The 25,101-nt window shown below is 39.6% G+C and overlaps 1 protein-coding gene across 1 annotated transcript; it reads right to left on the bottom strand.

Annotated features, from left to right (window-relative positions):
- Positions 1-1,058: 1,058 nt before the first annotated feature.
- LOC123758313 (uncharacterized) lies at positions 1,059-24,780 on the bottom strand. The gene is made up of 8 exons (XM_045742538.2): positions 23,646-24,780; positions 12,995-13,552; positions 10,420-10,517; positions 9,248-9,430; positions 6,676-6,869; positions 4,559-4,773; positions 3,459-3,635; positions 1,059-2,406 (listed from the first exon to the last, which is right to left on the bottom strand). The coding sequence occupies exons 1-8, from the start codon at positions 24,191-24,193 to the stop codon at positions 2,139-2,141; spliced, it is 2,241 nt and encodes a 746-aa protein (XP_045598494.2). The 5' UTR covers positions 24,194-24,780; the 3' UTR covers positions 1,059-2,138.
- Positions 24,781-25,101: the final 321 nt, after the last annotated feature.

The raw sequence follows: 25,101 nt of genomic DNA, 5'->3' as shown, positions 1-25,101 counted from the left end.
AAATAAACCATGTATAATCTAATAGGAAACTATTTCTCCAACTTTTTCAGGAACACACTACTTGTTAGGTATATATATATATATATATATATATATATATATATATATATATATATATATATATAATTATAATCAGACATATCACACCATTGTAATCATTTTGACAATTGAGTGTACAAGCGATCCAGTGAATACCAGAGTATACACAGTATATATATATATATATATAATGTATGTGTATATATATAATGTACACATTATATACACACACAATGTGTACATATATAATGTACACATTATTTATAATCATATATATATAATTACACAATGTGTAGATTATATATATATACACGTGTATATATATTATACACGTGTATAATATATACACGTGTACACATTATATATGTATAAATTATTATATATATATATATATATATATATATATATATATATATATATATATATATATATATATATGCGAACAAGCTTGAATGGTCTCCAAGCACATATGCAACTGAAAACTCCCCACCCCAGAAGTGACTCAAACCCAAACCGCCAGGAGCACAATGCAACTGGTGTACATGGTACCTTATCCACTTGACCATCAGTGACCGTACAAAAAACGATGATATGGTGGATCGGGACGGTGGTCAAATGACCTTGGCTATCTTCGTCTTTTGTACAGTCACTGATGGTCAAGTGGATAAGGTACCATGTACACCAGTTGCATTGTGCTCCTGGCGGTCTGGGTTTGAGTCACTTCTGGGGTGGGGAGTTTTCAGCTGCATATATGCTTGGAGACTAATCAAGCTTGTTTGCATATATATAATGTATACATATATAACATGTACACATATGCGTGTGTATATATACACATTCGAATCCTTTAGGGATGAGTTTTCTGTTATGTATATATATGTATCTTATTTACATACTATCCTTCATTTGATACCATTTAATATTATACAATATAGAAAAACACACCACTTCTTCCCATACAGCCCCTTGGTAACATTAACATGATTTATTGGACACATCATTATATTTCAAATACTGTACTATGCTTATTTTTATTCCAATATTCTAGACATATTCCATGAAGTATAAATAGCACTGATACTAATCCATTTATATACAAATAGCAATTCATGCATGGGACTCTACCTCAAAGGACACAGTATTTTTCAGAGCTAAGTCTACATGACATTTTTTCACTAAGGGGTACCAATGACAAGTGTGTTTTAACAGGTTACTGTAAATACTTTTATCCTACATGTCTGCAAGATATTTGTGAATGGTATGTACATATAGCACGAACCCGTGACGTATCGTGTGTTGTAGTCTCAAAATAAAAGTAATGGAGGTAAATATTTGTTTTCCCCCAGTCCACAAACTAACATTTATACTAGCCAGTATACACATACATAGTGTAATGATCACAAACTGCCAGTAACTCTAAAACCAATACAGTACATTTGAGTGTTTGCAGTGATGGCATATTCAATTTCTAAATTTTTTTCCAATATTTAAAAGGGGGAAAATGTATTTTCATCATTAACCTAAACAGTTTAAGTAAAGTATTATACTTTCCACAAATTAAACTTCCCATTACAATGTGTTTTCCAACCCACCAGGTGGGAATTCAATTACTAAATTACATTGCAATTTCGACCCAAGCTGCACTTCCTCCTTTCATTAGGATATTAATGCATTGCATAATATAATAAAGTGCTTTAACTCGATCATTAGCTTTTCTATTTGTTTTTCCATCCAAGTTCTCTTCTAATTTTCAGTTATTTACACAAGGTCATTAGAAATGCCCCAAACAATGGATATACGTTCCTCAAATAATCACTGCAATGCCATCATTTGTCTTTACATAAAACGTACTCCTGTTCAAAACTTTGACTGCAGGCAGCTTTGTATTTTACTCTTAATGCCAAACTTTGTGATCCAAAGCCATCAAATTCAACACACTTCCACTACACATAACCAGCCACAGTGTTCTAAAGATAACATGATAAACACCTTCAAAGGATACCTGACCAACCACATCCACAAGGCATGCTCACAGACCAGACCATGGCAATGTTGATTCTTGCATTCATCAAAAGGTAGGCCACTAATAGTAGTGGTCCTCAAGTAAATTCACTCAAATCATTAAAATAACCATTAACACCACCTGTCTCCATCCCTTGTCCAATCTTATCATTTTCACTTATTTGATTTGGAGAGTTTGCCAACTCTGATTCAACTTGTGCAATGAACTTCTTAATGGTTGCTGTGTTTGTGCATTCTGGAAACAGTGCGCCACAATCAAGGCCTTGTTGGCCTGCCAGCTCTGCACGCAGCTCCTCCAGTAGTCTTGGGATATTCGCCTCTCCAGACAACCAACTTGCACCCATCCTGAAAATTTAAGTAACTAAATCAGTAGGATAATTAAGACTTTCATACATCTTATAGTTCATCTACAGTTTAGTTTAAACAGGCAAAACCAGTTGTGAAACACTTTAATAATTGGACCACTAATTTTTTCAACACTTTCCAAAGTGTTGTTTATAAATGTGAATGATTATATTGGTATCTAAAGTGTAGTTTACACATTCCCCTTTGCTCTTAAAATTACCATTTATAATAATTTGGGAAAAAGTTATGTTTGAAGGTAGGTGGATACACTACTTATCTTGGCCACATAAAGAGATAATCAAAGGTTATCTTACCCTTATGGCCAGGATGGAACTGTGCAGCCTAAGAGAGATGGGGCAAGGTCCAAACAAATGCTACATCTTGACAAACTAATTAATAAAACATCCACAACATGGCTTTTGGAAAGAGAAGGGAGGCCTGCTTCTGTTTGACTAATTTGCTTTCAATCTTTTCAAACACTTTTTGAGGCTATTGATAATGAAAACGATTGCAATGTTGGGTATCTTGATTAGCAAGTTACTACATACTGCCTCCATTCACAACTTGGCCGGTGATTACAGCCTTTAACACTTTTGAAGACAAGACCAACCTTGTGAAATTATGTACCAATTTCTGGTACGTAAATTTCTTCCTTTCTAACAGGTATGATGATATAAATGTCATCTTCAGCTATTGTATTAAACATATAATTTGTTTTATGTATAGTGGGGAGGGGGGGGGGGGGGGGAAGAGGACTGTACTGGATTGTAACCAATTTTTCAAATTAGACATTTCTTGCCTTACATTGAAAAGCTAGTCACACACACGGACTTTGTGAGTGTTGATCTTCTCAATTTAAACTGTTGCGCTTGAAATAGGTGCAACAACTAAATAAATGAGCATTCATGAATAAATAACAACTTAAAGTCATGGCTGAGAGACTTCTATTTTTCACTTATAAATAACATAGCACCGCTGCCCAATAAACTCGCCCCTCGGGGCAAAATTTAATTTTTTTTTTAAATAACATAGCACAGACATGGAGTACTCACGTCCAGAAGGGCAAAAGTCTATAAGAAACTGTGCTTTTGAAGTAGGGTGAAGTCACATTATGTCCCTCACATAAAAGTCGCTGCACACATTCTGGCTCTTGATCAGCAACCCACGGAGGTGTACGTGACGTGGGCATACCAAGCCCTAGAGCAGACACCATGTTTACCAAACCAGCTCTGAAATCCAATCACAACTTTCATTATTCATTTTTTTGGGGGGAGGGGGGGGGGGCCAAGGGAGCTCCCCAGTACATGTTTAATAAGAACAAAGGTAACTGCAGAAGGCCTATTGGCCCATACGAGGCAGCTCCTTTGAGATGTTTGTTTAAACCACTATGTTTTACACAACATACGTGTAATATATATTTATATATTTCCATAACATACTATAGTACATTATACTAAATTTTAATTTGACCTCTAATCATTTGAAGTTTTAATTTCTTAAGAATCATAGCAATGCAATTCTTGAGGAATTATTTTCATCTATACTTAGTTCAAACTCTCCTTACTTTTGGATTCCTTGTTTATTGTTCAATCTTACCTACATTTTCTCACGTTTTCCCAGCATTTACACATTAATCGAAGATGTTCGTGGCAAATACTGTAGTCCAAGGACATCCAACAACTGTGCACAGTATTCATGTTCACTACAAGTATCCACCTCTAGCATAAGTACAGTGAAATTGAAGTGTCTGTGGATACAATACACCTCACTTTACTGAAATGTACTGTTCACCACAAGACTGAACTGCATGCAAGCCCAATCAATAAGATTATAGGGTGTGTAGAATTAGGAAATCCTGTTTGTCAGTATAACCTGACAAATGTTCGAAGAGATCCTGTTACCCCATGCATGTAATGTTAACCTATCATCTTCATTGGCCTAACAGGGTATTGCTTATGGGAGTTAGCTCTGATAATTGAGCTGATACTTTCATTCTAATAATATATTTAAGAAATGATGATTCATTAAAATCATGTTTAACCCTCCAATTATTTGACATTTGTTGTGTTTTTGCTTTTTTTTGCCATGTGAACTATGATGTAATACTTTTCATTAGTTGAACAGTTTAAGGCTTAAAAAATTATTTCCTAACCTGGCCATATCATGAAGACTGATGTAAACTTGACTGATGATATCTGCTACTTTTTTTAACATACTGCCATCATCATCCTCCTCCTCCTTTTCAAGGCCTAAACTAGCCCCAAAGTCAAATGAAAGGGCAGACAAGTCTAGTGGTAGACCACTGAAAGTGCTCACATCCTCACGTCCCAGTAATGAATTCAAGGAGAATGATGAATTTGAAGTCGACTGAAAAGATGAACATTTTGTAAACATTTCAACAAAACTTATCAACATATTGTATTACATGATATACAACCTTGACACCAAATGGAATGCTGTTGTTATAAAGTGAGGGAGAAAATAGATACTGTAACTTTAATTGGTAGCTACCAGTAAATGTTTCTATTGCAGGCATCCGAAAGAGGTATTTCCGGTTCCTATGCCAGGCATATCTTGAAACAAACTTTTATGATTTTTTTTTGTATTAACAACAATGCTCTCTCTCTTCTGTGAACTAGAGTACCTGTATAATGTTAAAATATGGAGCGTCAGGAGATTAAAATGAGGGAGTGTATAGTTGGTTGTGTATTAAAGCCAGGTTTGTTCTCATATACATGAGAAATTTTCAAACGTCATCAGTTGCAAATCATGTGTAAAACATTTGTTATTCATAAACGAAGTTTGGCATCTCGATTAACGAGCATTTGCCCTCTGTTGAGGGCGACTGGCTATTAGGGGTGTAATGAGCACAGACCTAAGTGCATTGATTAAACAGTACATAATATGTACCCAAGAGGTATAAAGAAAAAGGGTCCCTTTATGCAATATACATTGCCCATTTTTTCCGCAAGTGGAGACTCATTTACTTAACGTTCCAGATGAAGGGAAACATTAAGCCGACCTTGTGCCTGCGACTCCTGGGAGGGAAACATTTCTTTGGTGGACATATACGAGTAAAACTCTAGGGTCATTATGGCCCACATGAATCTACCTACCTAGTCTTCATAGCTGCACTTTTATCAAGCTAACATTGGAGACTTTATATCCCTTTCAGTTACCTTCTCTATATCCAATGGTTGCCTTTTTTCCTCATCCTGTTATCTCTGGCCTCAAGTCCTTATGCCCTCCCTTGACAAGTTCCACGGTGGCTTCGGACCGTGAGCCTATAGTCATTTTATATCAATGTCTCCAAATCCTGCTGGGTGTACAGGAGCAAACAGTGAAGGAACAGAGCCCAATCTCAACCCTGCCCAGGATGCAACACTAAGGCCACTAATATACAAAGTGAACATGATAACCACAGCACCACACTGGCCCCCTATTATGAGGATGATAACCAATTGTCCACTGTTCATAAAACCACGATTTACTTGCACCATTTTTAAGCAACAGCTCAAGATTTATCGTGCTTTCATTAACTTCTCAATGGCATCAAATACAACACTCCACATATACAACATTTTTCGTACTTTCAGGCTCTTCTGAAATACTGCAAGCAAAAACGTAATTAACACTTTGTCCATATATTTTAATCATAATCATCTACTATTGAGGAAGAGAGTAATGAGCACAGCGTGGGTGTAAAAGGGTACAATAAGTGAAGGGATGTGATAGCCAGTAATCAATGCAGATGTAATAAGTACAAATAATATAGGCTGCAACTGATATGTTTGCACTATAAAGTACCCAGGAGTCGGACAACTATTGTGGGTGGCATCCCGTGGAAGGCTAGCTATTGGCTAGCAATAACCCAAATAAATTAGGTTACCTCCATAACCCAAATGAGTTTCTTGTCCATGACAATGGCACACTGCCTCTATAAAGCATTAGAAAAAAATATGCATAAAATAATGTGCTCCCATATCACGAATACATTAATATAATACTGCAAAACTTATAGAAAATAAACAATTTAATTACTAGCTATTATAACCATTTTGTTTCACTTTAAACTATTAAATCTGCCTTTCTATAAGTGACTGTCAAACAATACAGTTAAGAGAATCTGAATGCCTTGAAAGCCTGAAGAGCACAAGACCTTCAATCAATTTCCTATCAATTTTCTGACTTACATTTTATTTGTTAACTCATTTATTTCAACTATTCTAGCATGCTAAAAATGCACAAATATAAATCATTAGCACCTACGTTAGCCAAGGCTTGTACTAATAAGTTAGCCATGAAAACGCCAAAGGCGAGGAAGGACATGGTGGTGATGGCCTTCTCAAGGCTTGGGAGTTGGTTGGACATCCCAGACACTACCTTCCCCATCCGAACCATCCAATTACCTCCACCCTGCCGATCCAATGCTTTCATACCATTCTCAACGTTACTCTTGGACCCTGAAAGATAAAACATTATTTACAATGTCTATCTAATTGCAATAGCAAGGTTTCATTTATCACTTTCAATAATTTTGTCTTTATAAGCTCCATTGCCTTGAATTCTTGCAACTTTCAGATTCCGTCGGCTTTGCAAACCAATGGAATGCAACTATCGTGTTGTCTTAAGTAATTATCAAAAGAAGGCACCAGGTCATGAAGACTATTTAGCAGTCACTTTATGTCGTATCTCATTATGTCATCCATCATATTACTGTATAGACAAGTATCTAAAGACATCTATCCAGGAAAACTGTTTAGCAATGATATCGTTGTATCATCCTGGAAGCAATTATCATACGGCAAGAAGCTGGGAAGACTATTTAGCAATACTGTCTATTCATGGTTTCTATTATTTCATTTCTTGTTTTCATTCTACTCATTATGCTCAATTAGTATTAAGCTTGTCATTTAAGTTTATCATGCCCGAAACGCTTTGCGTAATAGTGGCTTTAGGCATTGTATGTACTAGCTCTACCTATAAGTCAACCAATCTTTGTAAAAAATTATTGTATGTATGTACCTTACCTAAATAAAAATTATTATTATTATTATTATTATTATTATTATTATTATTATTATCATCTATTGAATACTGTCTATTCATTCCGGGTAGATGGGACTCGTTAGCCTGGGAAGGCAGCTCATCTAGGGGAAGGAAAACCCTGATTCTAAACCTCCGCTGCCTTGCGGCCATACCCCTATTTTGGGAAAGGCTTCAGGAGTCAACCTCGAGGAAAAATCCAGAGTTGGAGCCCCTAAGGCAGTTCGTTGTCGATTTCGACCTCGCTCTGGCTGCGACAGTGCTGCAATCAATGTTTATTGACATTTGCCTTTCCGTTGGATAATTTCAGCAACGTGGAGAGGGGAAACCTGCTGCATGACTAACAGCTTCTCCTCCATATCGACCTACCCAAGCTTTGCGTCCTGGAGAACAACCAGAGCCAACTCCATAGTCTGCAGAGACTGAAGGATGCCTACTACTAAAATGGCGTCATTATGTTATGTTGTAAGTACTGTAACTATATAAAGATTGTGCCAAGCCAGGATGATTATGTACTACCACCTATATCACAGGATAAGGTATTCAAAAGATGCTAAATATTACTCAAGATGCCAATTTGTATACAAAAAGGACATACGGGGAATGAAATCTATAGAGGGACAAGCAGCCGACCCGGATATACATTAGCAAAGCAAGACATACGATTATCCTTAAACTGAACATTCTAAAAGCTGCACATCTATAAATGAGAGAGAGTAGTTCATTATTTTTTTATATATACAAGAGTTCATTACATTCTTGTACCGGGGGGGGGGGGGAAGGTGGAATGAAATGAGGGATTTCCCCATAATGTGTTAAATACTGTAAGCAGGAACATTGACAAATTAAAGGAATCAAACCCCACCGGTGTGGAGAGAATTCAATCTGACCCACAGCCAACTCCAACCGTAAGTCCAGAGCTGATGGACAACGAACTGACGAACCTCTGAGTGGGAACGGATCTGGTGGCTCTACCAGAAAGAGGCATTTAGTACATTGGGTAACCGTAATGCTGTACTCGCATAGTTGTGCTTGCGGGGGGTTGAGCTTTGGCTCTTTGGTCCAGCCTCTTAACCGTCAATCAACTGGTGTACAGAGTCCAGCTGAGCCTCTCAAGCTCTATTATATCTACATTTGAAACTGTGTATGGAGTCAGCCTCCACCACATCACTTCCTAGTGCATTCCATTTACTAACTACTCTTGACACTGAAAACGTTCTTTCTAATGTCTCTGTGGCTCATTTTGTACTCGGCTTCCACCTGTGTCCCCTTGTTCGTGTGCCACCCGTATTAAATAATCCATCCTTGTCTACCCTGTCAATTCCCCTGATAATTTTTTATGTGATGATTATGTCTCCCCGGGCTCTTCTGTCTTCCAGCGACGTGAGGTGCAGTTCCCTCAGCCTTTCCTCGTAATTCATGCCTCTTAGTTCTGGGACTAGCCTAGTGGCATACCTCTGATTTTTTCCAGCTTCGTCCTGTGCTGTATTAGCTGTATTGTATTGTGCTGTATTAGTTGAGGCTGTATGGGCTCTGTCTGCCAAGACAAACATCCTTAAAGACCATAGATAATCGTCAGGGAAGTGGAACACTCAATAATCGTCAGTAGGTAATTAGTTGGAACGTGTATTGGATGACCTTTCACAAGCTAACAGCTTCCCGTTTGCACCTTGAGTAACTGGTACAGGGTACATATCTAGCCTGGTTGCAAATATTAAATACATGTAAAAATCCTTACTACACTGACCTTCATAAAACAATTAGTAAATATAAAAAAAAAACTTAATTTGCTCACCTGAACTAATAAGCATTTTTTTCTCCAAAGGCGTTTCAGCAGACGTTAAACTAGACTGCGTGTTCCCAGAACTACTTGGCTGCAGCTGATGACCAGTCAGTGTAGAGGACTGCACTTTGCCAAGACGTGATGGAATCATAATAGACTTTCGCTCGAAATTAGACAGGTCCTGGGAGTCTGAACCTGTAAGGAGCCGCTGCTACACAAAAGATACTGAAGGTGTCTACAGGAATACTTCGTGTTTTTTTTGGACTAGTAGTAAATACAAGATAAAGCTCCAAAATTTTATTCGTGCAATTTATTCAGTTAATTATGTTCATGATACTGTATATAACAATCATCGATAACTATGGAATAAAATAAAAAATATTACATTAATGTATTTCAACTTTCAATTTACACTGAAACTATTGAAAATCATTAACCAATACCCTCACCCACCGTCTACAGTACAACCATACTATAAACGGCTCTACCGAGATAGTTATAGTTTGCCCGAAACGCATTGCGTAATAGTGGCTTTAGGCATTGTATGTACTAGCTCTATCTATATATCAATCCATTAATGTAACATCACTTGTATGTATGTACCTTACCTGAATAAACATATTTATTTATATTTATTTATTTATCGTACTATAGTGAGACTGCTGAACTGAATGAAATTGTGTTGATCGTTATGTGTGATTTGCGACAAATTGGATCTAGCTGTTGGGTCCAGTCCCTGAGCCCATTATGTGCCTCTGTAACCCTGTCCACTACCGCCCACAAGATGGATATAGGGTGCATAATAAACGAACTAAACTAAAAACAAAACAAAAAAGGCATCGAGTCCTCCGGAGCAAAGTGGGTTCAGTTGATAATTACATACTATTCAACCCACATCCATTGGATCATCACGGGTTTCAAAAGTGGTATAGTATTCAAATTGATGAAGAATGTCTCACAATACATAACTTCTTTTTGAGAGCCACCTACCTCATGGCTGTTGAATGTTCGCTATCCCCCCACCCTAAATCGTTCTATCTTTCCAATGTTTACTTCTATTCTTTTCCCGCTGTTCTGGGGGTAAAATTGCCTTTCCGCAACTTATTTAGCCGCATTTATCACTATTTCTTAATTCTCCACTCTAGAGTAGTTATAATTAAGGTTCTTGCTAGAATGGTCCTCACCTGACTTGCGGCGGTGGTCCAGGGTGACATGGGTCGCTGGCAGCGTGCTGTCCTCTCCAGGGCCCTCTGACCCTGCTGGACCAGTCAGTAGCCTCCGCCTGTTTCAAGGACAAAGTCCGAGGTCGATTACATATTTCACATGATCAAAATATACTTAGCATTTAAACTGATTAAATTCTACAAAAAGTTATATGTAACGGGACCAGTAGCACAGTGACATACGTCCTCTATCACAACTTAAAGACCCAGAGTTCAGTCCCCTGACAGAAGACTGAACGTGGCCAGAAATAGTTGGCGACGTCTCCTTTTACCAGATTCCTCTCTTTATTGTTGTTTTAGATTCAGCTACTCTAACAGTAGCACGGGCGTTGGTGAGCCCGCAGTCGACTTACCACAGGAGCGGAGCTCTAACTGTATATTAGATGCTTCAGATTGATTGATTGAAGATTAAGCCACCCAAAAGGTGGCACGGGCCTGAGTAGCCCTAAGTGGTGGCCCTTTGGAGCCATTACAAGTACCAATAGTTGATACTGGAGATCTGTGGAGGTGCGACTGCACCCTACGGAGAGGTCGTGACCTCTGTAGATGCTTCAATTCACATAGCAGTTAAATAGGTACTCTCTAGTTTAGCATCCTAGGGATGGTCAATATAGTTGCCTCACGAAGACCTCGTTAAGCTTAAGTACAGGTATGGAAACCATGACTCTCTCACTCAATTAAACAATTACATAGTAGAGCCGTTTATTAATAAAATACCCCTGTGTCGAGTTATATATACAAGTGTACAAATACAAAATTTCTGGGGCGTTTAGGGCAGCCTTCAAGCACCCACTTCCTCATTAAGAGGACTAGCACTAAATATAAACCACTACATCTTGCAATGTAGCGGCTTCATCTTGAAATGTCGAGCCAGTCCATACATTGATTTCATCTTGGTCAGAGATAACTTGTCGATGTAGTAGTGGTTGCAGTAGTAGATAATGCTAGCGTTTCGTCAGGTTATGCAGACGATTTAGTGGCAGGTGACGTAGTAGTTAGTGTTGCAGGGGTAGGGAATTTACGAAATTATGTGGTCTGAAACTGTTAGTTTGTAAACTAGTAGCCTATTAAACGTTTTCACAAATAGGCTGTTGGTGTTCTCGGCCAGTGTGTGGGAACTGAAAAGTAAAACATGAACTGTACCGTCTTCAATGGTTGGGAAGGGCCCACCAAGGCATTAGGCTGTATTGCAGTAGTACTGTATCTTGGCAAGACGAGAAAAGCAGCAGACTGAATGCAGAATGTGACCGACGTGCTACGTCGGCCGAGTTGTTGAGTTGTAGAAGTAGCTTCTCTGGCACCTGTCACTTTCATTATTCCTGCCTGTTAGTGTGTACATCCCAGCGAAATTGCATGTGAGCATCTTCACAAAGTATGCATCGTGTGTGGAGCGTTTGCGGTGTCTCATTTGCAATAATTCAGTCCCGTTGTTACGACTTGAGAGTTACACATACACCAAAAGAATTCTTGTGAGACCTGGTAATCCACGCCTTTTCTCAGCCAGGTGGTGACATTTTAATATTTTGAACATTAATGTGCTGCATCATGGTATGAATTACTACCGCTAAATGGTCATGTGTTTGGCAACTATACGGAGTTCCTTTCAGTTCCGGCCAAAATACTTCAAGCTCTTAAACACTTCACAGATTTATCAATCGATATTATTATCTTAGCATGGAGTCCATCAAACAACTTCACCCCCAACTGAATAACTTCCTTTGAAGATCGATTCGTGCAGACCCCAGAAAGGTGTTCTAAACAGCTGACTTTTCTGTAGTATTAAAAACAAAAATATGAGTTTCTTAGTCAATCTAATTTGGCGTTAAACCCCAGCAGCTCTTCAATCCTTTTCCAAATGAATCCTCTCATTAGGGCCTTCTTACAGCCATTAATTTAAAGAACGTTCTTATTAATGAGAGGAGACCCGTTGAAAGTTGAATTTTAAGTGAGCATTTTAGGACGAAGCTCCGCTCGAGGGTCAAGAGTCCACATAACATACGTCACACTGATTAATGCTACACAATCTGACCAAGGACATTGCCATGCATCACCTACTACTCATGGAAAGCACATGGCTGACATATTTAGAAACATAATTGGAACCATTTTTAAAATCTAGGTATAAATTAAATGTGTAGTTTGACAAAGTATCATCCAACTATATAAAATTGGCCAAGGACATGCATGATGAAATGAGTCAGTGACTAACAGGAGTAGTACGTTTATCCATTAAAGTGCAAAATCTTGGACTATATAGATTAATGAAGCACTGGCACGCAAGAATAGTTACAACATACGATTTAAGAAATTTATGTTGGTATTAAGGATATGAGCAGCGATATTCATATTGAGTACTGTTGGGTAACAGTGCAAATGGCCAAACAGGAGTTTGAAGCTTTGCAAGTTCAAATTTTGCCCTCTGACAAGCGGGCAAATTTCGTGACTATTTGGAAATCTAATATTCTTGTACTTGTGTGTATAAACTATAGAATCTGGAAATGTATACCAGATCAGTATTTAAAGTAATCATACTTACTTGACCATTTGAAGATGTGCTTGGGAGCCACTTGGTCGTTGTTTCAATCTTTGATGATGTTTTGGGTACGTAGATTTTAAACCAAACACTCCTGAACTATGAGGTGGCTGGGTAAACTCGTTTCCTCCTTGCTTGGACGATGCTTGTATCATCTGAAAGCCTACAGGGCTCGGCACAATGCTAACTGGATTTGCTTCGATATTCCCCGGCCGTGGTGGCCTTACACGAACCATCCCATGTCTTCCAACAGGAGTCTGGCGAGGATGGGGCAGTGTGTAATGACCACCCAGGATTAATGAATGTCGATGCTGTCCACCTGAAAGTTTTCCAGAACCATAATTCGAAGGTTTTGGTGTGGCAGGAACATGTGCCACACCCACAGGGGAGCCTTCGTAACTGTGGTTGTGACCGAAGTGTTTGGTGGAGCTTGCAGCAGGACTTTGGTCGTCTGCACGATGATGAGTGGTGGTGTGTGGATGGTGGGTGTTCAGTATATCCAGCCAAGCACGGTTGACGGCAGCGGGCCCCGTCTCTTCAAGGGTAATATAGACATCATTTCTGCAACAAATGTAACAAAAAACTAGTGACGAATGTCATAATACCGATTTATTTACATTTATATACTGATGTGTGTATATCACGAAAATAAACACGTGATTTATATACTGATGTATATTATTGGTGTATTTGCGTAAGCTGTTCATTAGTGATTCAAATTATCCCTTTGTGATGTTTTTGCTAACTATTTTATCATTACAGTTATACAGCTTGACAAATCCAGTGCATTTATGGATGATACAATTATTTCGACTATTCTTATAATGTTTAAAGGCAAGTACTGCATGGAAAATAGCTCTAATGTCTTTTTTTTCAAATTTGTGACAATTCTAACTATACATCAGAATTATCAGTCACGACTTTATTAGGCTCCAGGACCCAGCGGGCACACGACGTTGATTCAGTCCCTGAGCCCATTATGTGCCTCAGTAACCCTTTCCACTACCGCCCACAAGATGGGTATGGGGTGCATAATAAATGAACTAAACTAAAACGTTGATTCATCGCTACTCGAACATGTCTTGCTTCGCTGGGGATGGACTCTAATGTCACTTTCACTACATGGGGGATGGGTAATTAATTTATTCATGAATATAAAATAAGGCTGAATATTCTGCATGAAAGCCCAGTTAGACTCAAAGACGTCGCTTGTTATGACTACAGCACTTCCACCAACAGCAGTGAGGGCTTTTATATGTCCATTCAGCGCAATGTCCTTTATACGGACATTGCGCTGGAGGTCAAACTACATCGCGTTCGAATTATGTCTACGGCATAGCATTTGTGTAATTACTAGTAAAGTAATGGTAAAATGGTAAAGTAAAATAAAGTAAAGTAATAGTACAAGTAGTCCTGGCCCAGCCCGTCCTCGCATATAAAGATCCAAGCTTGTTGATGCAGCCGCGTTTACGGGCTATTCATGCCCGTGCCACCTTTTGGGTGGCTTAATCTTCAATCAATCAATCGATCCAGCCGTCAATCCCCGCCTGTTTATGAATGAAAAGCGGTTTACGCAACTCTCGACTGATGACACACTTCAGGAACAAGTGCTTCGTTCATGTCCTCTGTTCGAACCACAATTCTATAAACGCTTCACCCACGTACTTGAAATACAAATAATCGCCAACAGAACCTAAACACCTAATCTACGTTGTTAGAATTTTTATGTTTAACTCCTGCTGCAGCAGGACACTTTTCTTGTTTCTATATTAACAACTATTCTGACAAAAAAGACCTCTTAGAGTTTTTTGTTAGTATGCCTCTAAATGGAGACAATGGGAACCATCCACAGACTCAGCATGGGTTCAATGTAGCCACTTCCTTCCAGCAACTAAAAAGTTTCGCTAGCTTGTCTTACTACAAACCACGAGACAGTTATAACACAAGGCGTCCGTGAGCGCCCACACCAGCTGCCGTGCAAAATGGACCATATGGTATTCAGCTATTTATTTAACTGCCGGGTTAGGCTAAATACTTTAAATGGTGGACAACGTTAACTTTGAAAATTCTCGATTAGTGGGTTAGTAGACATTGAGACAAATTATCTCCGACTATTTTTAACAGCTGGCCAGCACAACTCTGCTCAAAATAATTAAGATATTTGTTTAGTTTAATTCATTTGTAAAAGACTGATGTCCACCCCGTTTTTTTTATTATTATTTTCTACCACAGACGTGGCCACACATTTACAATAGTAACCACATATATACATTTTCTTCTGTCCTCCATGGACAGGGGGAGAGATTTGTCAAACATACAGTTCAGGGATTTATTGAACAATCAACCACAGATCCACCCTGTGAGAGGCGCTGGGAAATGCTCCTAGGAACATCCTAACCCTAACCAAACTTTTAGTTCAAAGTTAACACATTGGTGAAATTGTTACATTTAACTAAAACTGTTTCACCAGCTTATTCGCAATTTATCAACATATTGCAACTCAAAGATTGAGTTTTGTGTTTAGTCTATTATTGTCCCTATATACCGCATCTTATGGGTGAGCCGGAATTGTTTTCGTGTCGCATAATAGGTTTCAGGCGTTTTCAACTACGGAAGAACTCTAAATGGTTTAAAATTGGGGAGAGAGAAAAAAAACGATCAACTTATCTATTTTTTTTATCAACACATTTAGGTACATCTGCATTTGTGCAGCTACCCATATGAAGGGGAGTACAGCGTGTCAAAAAACTAGCTTCGTGATGCTCAAAACTGCTATCACACAGGAGGGTTAGTCATACAAAAGGCACGTGATATGTAGTCTGCACTGGCAAACACTAGGTGCATTATGAGGATATCACCATGAACAAGAGTGAATAAGGCAGCAGTGATACTAAAGTCCCCCCATCTCGCAGGTTGGTTAGTCATACGTTTAATAGCCTGCATTGGCAAATTTTGGGTGCAATATTAGGATATCCTCAAGAACACAAGTGAATAAAGTACAGTAAGTGCAAAGCTCGATAACTGGGCATTCGGTGATGTGTGGGAGATCATGTCCCAGTTCCTACTGTACAAAACGTCCACCAGACTGTGGGAGTTGTTGTCAGGATCAGTTGGGTTACCGTTACGTGTGGCAGGTGGCTACAGGTGACGGGTCTCCCAATCCTGGGGCCAGTTTCACGAAGCAGTTACGCAAGTACTTACGAACGTGTACATCTTTTCTCAATCGTTGACGCCTTTGTTTACATATATTAAACAGTTTACAAACATGAAAACATGTCAATCAACTGTTGTTATTGTTATAAACAGCCTCCCGGTGCTTCGGAGCTCATTAACTGTAATAATTGTAAACAAAGCCGCCAAAGATTGAGAAAAGATTTACAGGTTCGTAAGTGCTTGCGTAACTGCTTCGTGAATCTGGCCCAGCTGAGCACTCCAAGTGCCAACGTCATCCAAAATGACTTGTCAAAATTAAGAACATTTATCACAAGAGATGGACATGTTAGATTTCTGATAATATGCCATAAGTACGATAATACCCATTACCGGTATTTTACCGGTAGAACGCCATATCGACTACTACGACATTTATTTTACCATTTAAAATCTTACAAAAATTTTATGTTGTAAAGTTTGAAGAAACTAATCCTGGTTAGTTTAATAAAATTAATGTTAACATGATTTTGCCATACAAAATCTTCAGGGAAATAGACAAAGAAAGCCCATTTAAATTAAATAGGACAAGGGGACGTCAGAGAAGGAACGTAGACATTTACATACCCAGAGTCTATCACAGATTAAGAAAGTAATATGAAACAGAACAATGCAAAATATGTACAGTGACCACGACACAGCAGTTGCAACATCAGGATCTGCGGGTTGGAACAAAAATTCAACCAACTACGAACCACTTATTTTAATGAAAGGTAACAGTAGAGCAACAGAAGTACACTTACATCGCATCAGGCTAGGATACCCATGTGAATGGGAAATAGGCTTACGGGTTCCAGAAGATGAGAGGAAATGTCAGCACTGTGGAGAAATGCCCTACAAACCACTGGAACATTATCTAACACTTTGCAGAGTTACAAACCCATTTAAGATTTCAACTTGGATTCAACAGAGCAGAAGTTGTTAAAACATGGGACAAATTCTTACTGAAGCGACCATACGAGTCATAAATACTCATACTCCGCCCAAGTAAAACAGAAACAAGCAACACTTAGTGGGCCAGCCGGAGGCTTAGGGCCCGCGCAGGAATATCCCTGAAAAAAAAGTACAAATGAGTGGAAGAGATGCAGGACCACTCTGTATGAGTGGTCAGCAAGTGGAATCCATTCAAAGAAGAGTCTGTTAAAGTTGTTTATAAAATTGGCTCCAAGAAAAAATACTGAAAACGTTAAAAATCAAGATCTCACATTCTCACTCCCCCGTAGTCACTGATAGGTGACTACCCAGTACCTGTCCTCTAGTCAACATTTAGAAATACATGCTGATTCAGTTATGGTTGTATGCTTCAATGTCGTACAAGGTTCATTAACTTAAACGATGACAAGGCGTACGAGTAGCAAGCGTCACAAACTAAGATATATATTTTAACATTACATTATTTTAGGCGGTCTTAAGAACTTCAGAATTAATTCAACAATTAATAATTTATTATCTTTCAAACTTTGGCCTACATTGAGTCAAGGAAGAAACTAGAACTGACAATACTATGAAAATCTAACTAGAGGGAAAATGAAAAGTGTTACGTAAAGGTCGCAGAAGTTTCTATATTAAACCTTAAACCAGCAAATATACATCTACCTTTATATTTGAGCGATTTTTTTACCAAGATTAATATTATACATATATTAACAGGTAAACACTACTGTAACTATGGTTTTCAAACAAGACTGCTACAAGTTAGAGGAACGATATCAAGTTATTTAAGTTGTTTATACAAGATTTGTGTTTAAGACATGGGAACAGAGGTAGGTAGAAATATCATTACAATTCCTTACAGCGTATCTTTATAATAATGTTATAGTAATAATAATTTATAATAATGCTACGCGTACTAGTGGCTGTACAAGAATGTAACAACTTGTATATATAAATAAAATAAAAAATAAATAAATGTTGCAGTAACAGGGTAAAAAGATATACCTAATTATAATTATGTTGCAGTAACTGGGTAATGTGGGGGTTACTACTACTTCTATTGTTCTTGCAGAGGGGGGGGGGGGGAGGGAGTGTTGTTGAACTGCGGCTCTTGGGTCCCACCTAAACCCCTTAATTAATCGTCTAGTGTATAGGTTCTAGCGAATTTCCTCATTTAAAGTTTAATCATTAACGTATAAACAAGGAATCAAGGTACTTCATACGGTACTTTACAAGGTACAGGGTACTTTACGTGTCGTAAAGTAACCCCACAAACTATCCTCACATGTATCACATGCTTTGCGAGTGTCGCATCAATATGACACTCCCAGAACATCTAAATTCCGGAGTTTTAGTGGAATTAGTAACACCGGAATATTAATGGTCTTTCAGACTAATAAGGATCAGATTAATAAGGATCAGCCTCTTGAATAGATGACTACAGTGGTCTTCTGTTTAGACTAAACTGGTTTAAATTTAATGTTATTCAATTCGCGAGAATAGGCTAGTTGACGGTGGCGTGTGACTAAGGCGGTGAAGGCGAGGGTGTCAACACGGCTCGCTGCCTGGATATTGAGAGCAGAACGACCGATAATATATTCCGTTACTTAGTACCAGCATTCTTGTTTTTTTTCCTTACGTTAAGATAATACTCATATTAGGAACTACAGTAACTTTTCTGTATTCTAAATTACAGGGACAATGCAGGGTGGTACGAAAACAATGACCATTTTGTATGTATGACCCTCTGTCCTGCGTGACAGTGAATACTAGCATTATCCTCACTTTAATAAGACCTATCAAAATCCTCAGATTAGGCAAAATTGTAATTAATTTTGTCAATAAAGATGTTAATAATAATAATAACCATTTTGTAACTGCAACCTGAGCCAATGAGAACACAGACTAAATATTCAACAACGCATCTTAATTAGACAATTTTAACAAATTTGAAGGCTGTCATGTGAACATTTTGTAAAATTTACTCGACATTTTGTGTGTGCTGACTACACGCTCATGTTCCGTACATAATGTTCCAACTGTCTCGACTGAAGCAATTTTTTTTAATCTATTAACACATTTAGGTACATCTGCATTTGTGCAGCTACCCTAGACTATATGAAGGGGGAGTACAGTGTGTCAAAAAAATAGCCACGTGATGCTAAAAATTCCCATCACACAGGATGATTAGTCATACAGAGGCATATGATAAGTAGTCTGCATTGGCAAACTCTGGGTGCATTATGAGGATATCATCAAGAACACGAGAGTGAATAAAGTAATTACAAAGCTCCAGGTACCTCATGCCAACGGGTCTGAATGGTCTGATAACTGGGCATTCGGTGGTGTGTGGGAGATTATGTCCCAGTTCCTGCTCCTAGAGTTTGCACTCTGAGTGCAATGATGCAGCCCGTTCTCATAAACAAAGGTCAAAAGTGATTCCATGCACCCTCCAAACCCCCCTGTTTATGAATAAAAACTGATTACACACGACTCAATTGATTAGGTCCGAACATTTCCGGAACAAGTGCTCCACTGACAACTTTTGTTCGAATTACAACGCTGTAAATATTCCAGCCCGTCCTCCAAACAAAGATCCAAAAGTGATTCCATGCACCCGCCAAACCCCCTGTTTATGAATGAAAAGCGGTTTACACACGACTCACAACTGCTGACGTTCGAACATATCCGGAACAAGTGCTTCACTGACGAATTTTGTTCGAACCACAACGCTGTAAATGCTTCACCCACGTACTACAAATACAAATAATCGCCAACAGAACCTAAACACCTGACCTAACCTATGCCTATTTATGCACAATATGCTAATATATTATAATATTAATTTATATTTGAGAAAATTCCTGTTTTGAATGAACAGCATGTTAAAATTTATGAATGCGTCTGTGGGGTCGACCGCTGGATGTAATGGACTGGAGTCTAGGACGGGTTGAAATATTCAGCCCGTCCTCCAAACAAAGACCCAAAAGTGATTCCATGCACCAACCCGTTCTAGACTCGGTCCATTCCATCCAGCAGTCGACCCCACAGACAAATTAATAAATTTGTATATGCTGTTTATTCAAAACATGAATTTTCTCAAATATAAATTAATATTATAACATATTAGCATATATAGGCATAGGTTATGTTAGGTTAGGTGTTTAGGTTCTGTTGGCGATTATTTGTATTTGTAGTACGTGGGTGAAGCATTTACAGCGTTGTGGTTCGAACAAAATTCGTCAGTGAAGCACTTGTTCCGAAGTGTTCGAACGAAATCAGTTGTGAGTCGTGTGTAAACCGTTTTTCATTCATAAACAGGGGGTTTGGGGGTGGATGGAATCACTTTTGGATCTGTTTGGAGGACGGGCTGCATGCACCCACCAAACCCCCTGTTTATGAATGAAAAACGGTTTACACACGATTCAACTGATGACGTCCGAACACTTCTGGAACAAGTGCTTCACTGACGAATTTTGTTCGACTCAACGCGATAAATGCTTCACCCACGAACTACAAATACAAATAATTGCCAACAGAACCTAAACCACCTGACCTAACCAGTGCCTAAATATGCACAATATGCTAATATATAATAATAATTTATATTTGAGAAAAGTTAGTTTTCAATGAAGAATGTTAAGATTTATAAATGCGTCTTTGGGGTCGACCGCTGGATGGAATGACAGTACGGATTGTGGTGACTGATCCATTTATTTTGAGTCATACAGGTTTATTGTGTATTACCTTAACACTTAAATGGTTCCTCATCCCTTTTGGTTAGTTGCTTCTAGGGATTCCAGACAATGTCCTTACACTACTGCTCAATCTAAGTATGGTGCGCTTTAGATACACTTTCGTATTGTATATTCCGGATCACGTCTTCTTTCTTCCACTATTGTAAATTTGACCTAGATAACTAAGGAAACTGAAAAAGGCATGTTGGCTCATACAATGCAGCTCGTATCTATATAAATCCAAACTCCATGTGCATGTCTAACTACCATTGAAACATTACAGCAAGCCCATGCATATTACGTTACTCGGTAACTTGTTACATAAATTAACAATCTTGGTTCTAAACCAGTATTTACCCAGGTCTTTCCTGAATCTATAGTTTATATACATTGTTTAAGAGTTCGTGCGCTTTTGTGACGATATTTAAACCTCATTTATATCCATTTGGTTATATTACATTTCACGTATAAAAACTGCGAGGCGTGTAGGCAACAGCGGGGAGTATGTTGTGTGTGGTCGGGATGGAGGATCTTGCAGGCGAGGGCCGGTTGAGAAGCAGCAACAGATTCAGATTCAGATTCAGATGTTTATTCAGGTAAGGTATATACATACAAGTGATGTTACATTAATGGATTGATATATAGATAGAGCTAGTACATACAATGCCTAAAGCCACTATTACGCAATGCGTTTCGGGCAAGAACAGTAGGTAGTGTACCTGTCATGGCTCCGTTACCTCAGGGAGACGCCGCCCGAGGCGAAAAGATGGTGGCAAGGAGGAACTCCAATTACCTCACGCATGTGGCGTATGATAATTCATAGTACGAGGTATGATGCGCGATCATTGCCACACAGCACGCGGTATAACCATTACATGATTGTACAAGTGTACACAAGGTGATAAACAATATTGAGAGCACGGTATGGTGTAGCGGACATTTGTGCCCTCCACATGGAAGAAACAATTAACGACTGAATGTTGCCTTGTTGTTATAGATTCAGCTACTCAGAACAAGTTCCAAGTAGCACGGGCTATGGTGAGCCCGTAGTGGACTTACCTGGCAAAGGAGCGGTGCTGAATCTGTAACGACTGAAGTCTTGTTCTTATCTTATTGAGCATGGAACTGTTTAGTATGCTGATATGCTTTGTGGCGCTGGAGAGAGGGGGGAATTATCAGGGGAAAGCACCAAGCCATTACGACTATATAGTACCTGGACGGTATGAGGATTAGGGATGGGACGAGGGAAAGGAATGGTGCCCAACTACTTGTACAGTCAAGGGATTGAACGCCGACCTGCATGAAGCAAGACCAGCTCTACCGTCCAGCCCAAATGGTTGGCCTGAAATCTTGTTGGTTATCTTGAGGTTATCTTGAGATGATTTCGGGGCTTTTTAGTGTCCCCGCGGCCCGGTCCTCGACCAGGCCTCCACCCCCAGGAAGCAGCCCGTGACAGCTGACTAACACCCAGGTACCTATTTTACTGCTAGGTAACAGGGGCATAGGGTGAAAGAAACTCTGCCCGTTGTTTCTCGCCGGCGCCTGGGATCGAACCCAGGACCACAGGATCACAAGTCCAGCGTGCTGTCCGCGCGGCCGACCGGCTCCCCCGGTCGTTGAGTAACGAGTAACAATTATTGAGTAACAATTGTTGAGTAACAATTAATATATGTGTGCGAGACAGAGTGAAAGTTTTAGTGACGAACACGTGCGTTATGTACTAAATTGCCCGAACCTAACCTAAACGAGGTCGTACGAATAGAAAACGTGACCACGTCAATTTTGCCAGCCGTTATGACTTTTAGTACATTAGTTTTTGATTGATTGATAAAGATTAAGCCACCCAAGAGGTGGCACGGGCATGAATAGCCCGTAAATTAGTTTTTGCCCTAAGGAGATCAAAATGTGATGAGGACGTACTGGATGAGAATTCGAGAGGACGAGCTAGATGGTATACAGCAGACGCCTGTACTGACTTAGCAGTAAACAAGCATCTGTTGTGGGGTTCATCCTGGTAACATCCTGGGGAAGGTCAGTCGTTGGTCTAGAGCTTCGACAAACTTACAGGATTCATGGCCTCGACAGTGCGCAGTCTTATTACAGAACCCTGTTAGCAGCAACCCGAGGCGAGACAATGCATGAAATAAAGCAGTATTAGGATGTATGATAAGTACTACTAAATGTATGGAGAAAGAGGACAAGGCGTGCTAGTTTCCTAGGAACACTAGGAAACATTTGCACTCGCAGGGTGAAGGATATGATCCAGATTTTGTCAAGCAGATAAAAAGCATCAACAGGGTTCTGAAACAGTACAAGTCCTAATCCGAAACAGTGGGGTACAAACTGTAGAAATTACGTTTCAGGAGGCATACAAGTACTGACTTGAGAATAAGGTTGTGGACGAGTGGTATGGAGTAACAGCTAGCATTATTAGCATAAGCAGTTTCACATCCTTCTAGAATATATTGTATAGCCGAGAGGGTGGATTAATTGGACCCGCCTAGTATGGGCCAACAGGCCTGCGGCATTGCTCCAGTTCTTGTGAAACAATGGATAAGAATTATCTAAGTTTAGAGTCTTTAAAAACAAACTTGGTAAATACGGCTTTGAGAACTGCAGATTTTAAGAAAATACCAGATCATAGTATTTTCCATGATATGATTCCACAGATTGTGGAATTGCCGAGCGAGTTTGGTTTGTATAGATCAATAGGGCCCTTCCAAATGACTAAGTATTGTAACGTTATCTACACACTAAACGGCATATTATCTTACCTGTGAGCCCACAGTGTGTGTAAGGCAGCTTGCAGCGTACCTTGTTGAGCCACATCCTCCTCTGTCGGGTCAAGAATACCGAAGGGCATCCCACCGTATCCTCCAAACCTCTCGGCCCCACCAGAGTACCTCGGCAGCAGGGCTTCCTTCCTGGTAGCTGTACGTGTTGCCCCCACAGAACCACCAACAGGAACCAGAGGTCGGTGGGGTGCTGGGCTCTCAGAGTGGCGAGCAAGGCCACTCAATGGATCAAGATAAGCGTTAATGGGAACAGATCCTTCCATAATTGAGTTCTTGTCTCCTGATCGATGAGACGACTCTACTAGGCCCTTATTAAGGTGTGGTGGTTCAGCGAGAGGCGCGAGGTGACTCTGGATGCCGTAGTCTGTGAATTCTATAAACGGGAAGGTAGAGGGAATGGCGGGTATCACAACAGTTCCCATGAGCGGCTGGGGCACCTGGCGGCCATCACCAAGGCGAGGCACTCCTGAGCTGGCACTGCTTGCGGCACTCACCAACACTAGTGCCAACACTCCTAGCCAACACATTACGGTGGCTGACTATCGTTTACGTCTAGTACGGTACACATTAATTGTCGTAGAGCTTTTTGCTAGCCTTTGAGTATCACCTTTTATTACTATGGCTCATTTTTAACCGTCAGTTACCCTAAAATTATAAGCTCACATATGATGACTATCTTAAGTAACTGCACTTGCAAATCTCTTCACGAGAAACTGATTTCGGTTTCATTTGTGATGGACTGACATCACCAGCCTGTTGGAATCATCCATCTCAAGTTGATGTCGCCCTGTTGACTTCGTGCTCAATGTTCTCGACAACTATTGCAAGGAAATTCCTAATTAAACGCAATGAAGACAAATTTACAGTGTCCATGCAAATTCTTGCTAAGCCGTTAGTAACGCTTTAAAGGGCTTAATATTGAGATATATACAGCTTGAACAAGATAAAAGGTAAACCACGATATTACCGTAGCGTACTCAATCGCAATTGAAATATGACGCAATTTCAAAAACTTTAAATTCACTTCGCCTCCAGGAACGTTACCACCAGCCCGCGCAGCGTCCACCTCCACTCACATCGGGCGTCGACGCCACACTGGTTGGCTCTCTGCCCTCCTTACCTCTGGAACCTCAAACTAATTATTTTATCCAAATCGTTGCTAGTCAACCCAAATTTAATTCTTGGTTATTTTGTGTGTGGCGTGTGTTAGTGCAAGCCGTTCTTAACAAACGCAAAATGTTCGTTAATCTACCCACCAAACCTCGTTTATGAATGGAAACACTTTGACATAACGAGCACTTCGCCGTTGTTGATAAAGCGAGGCTGCGAGTGCGTGGGACGGAATTTAAAACAATTCCCGATATCACAATTTTGCGTATGTTATCCAGAGTACAATGTCACACACATGGGCCAGATTGTAAAAGGCGCCGGATGG

This window comes from Procambarus clarkii, chromosome 11 (genome assembly GCF_040958095.1).
Source record: "Procambarus clarkii isolate CNS0578487 chromosome 11, FALCON_Pclarkii_2.0, whole genome shotgun sequence".
NCBI classification, from domain to species: domain Eukaryota; kingdom Metazoa; phylum Arthropoda; class Malacostraca; order Decapoda; family Cambaridae; genus Procambarus; species Procambarus clarkii.
Note: the sequence above shows the minus strand (reverse complement) of the source record. Positions and strands in the feature narration are given on the sequence as shown.

What these genes read in the sequence shown, in the direction of transcription:
- LOC123758313 (XM_045742538.2), bottom strand. Translation starts at nt 24,193, where the DNA reads ATGTGTTGGCTAGGAGTGTTGGCACTAGTGTTGGTGAGTGCCGCAAGC. An exon ending in AAAAATGCTTATTAGTTCAG is followed by an intron (nt 6,870 to 9,247) that starts GTGAGCAAATTA and finishes TTTATCTTTCAG; the next exon opens with GGTCCAAGAGTAACGTTGAG. An exon ending in AGTCTTCATGATATGGCCAG is followed by an intron (nt 3,636 to 4,558) that starts GTTAGGAAATAA and finishes ATTGGATTTCAG; the next exon opens with AGCTGGTTTGGTAAACATGG.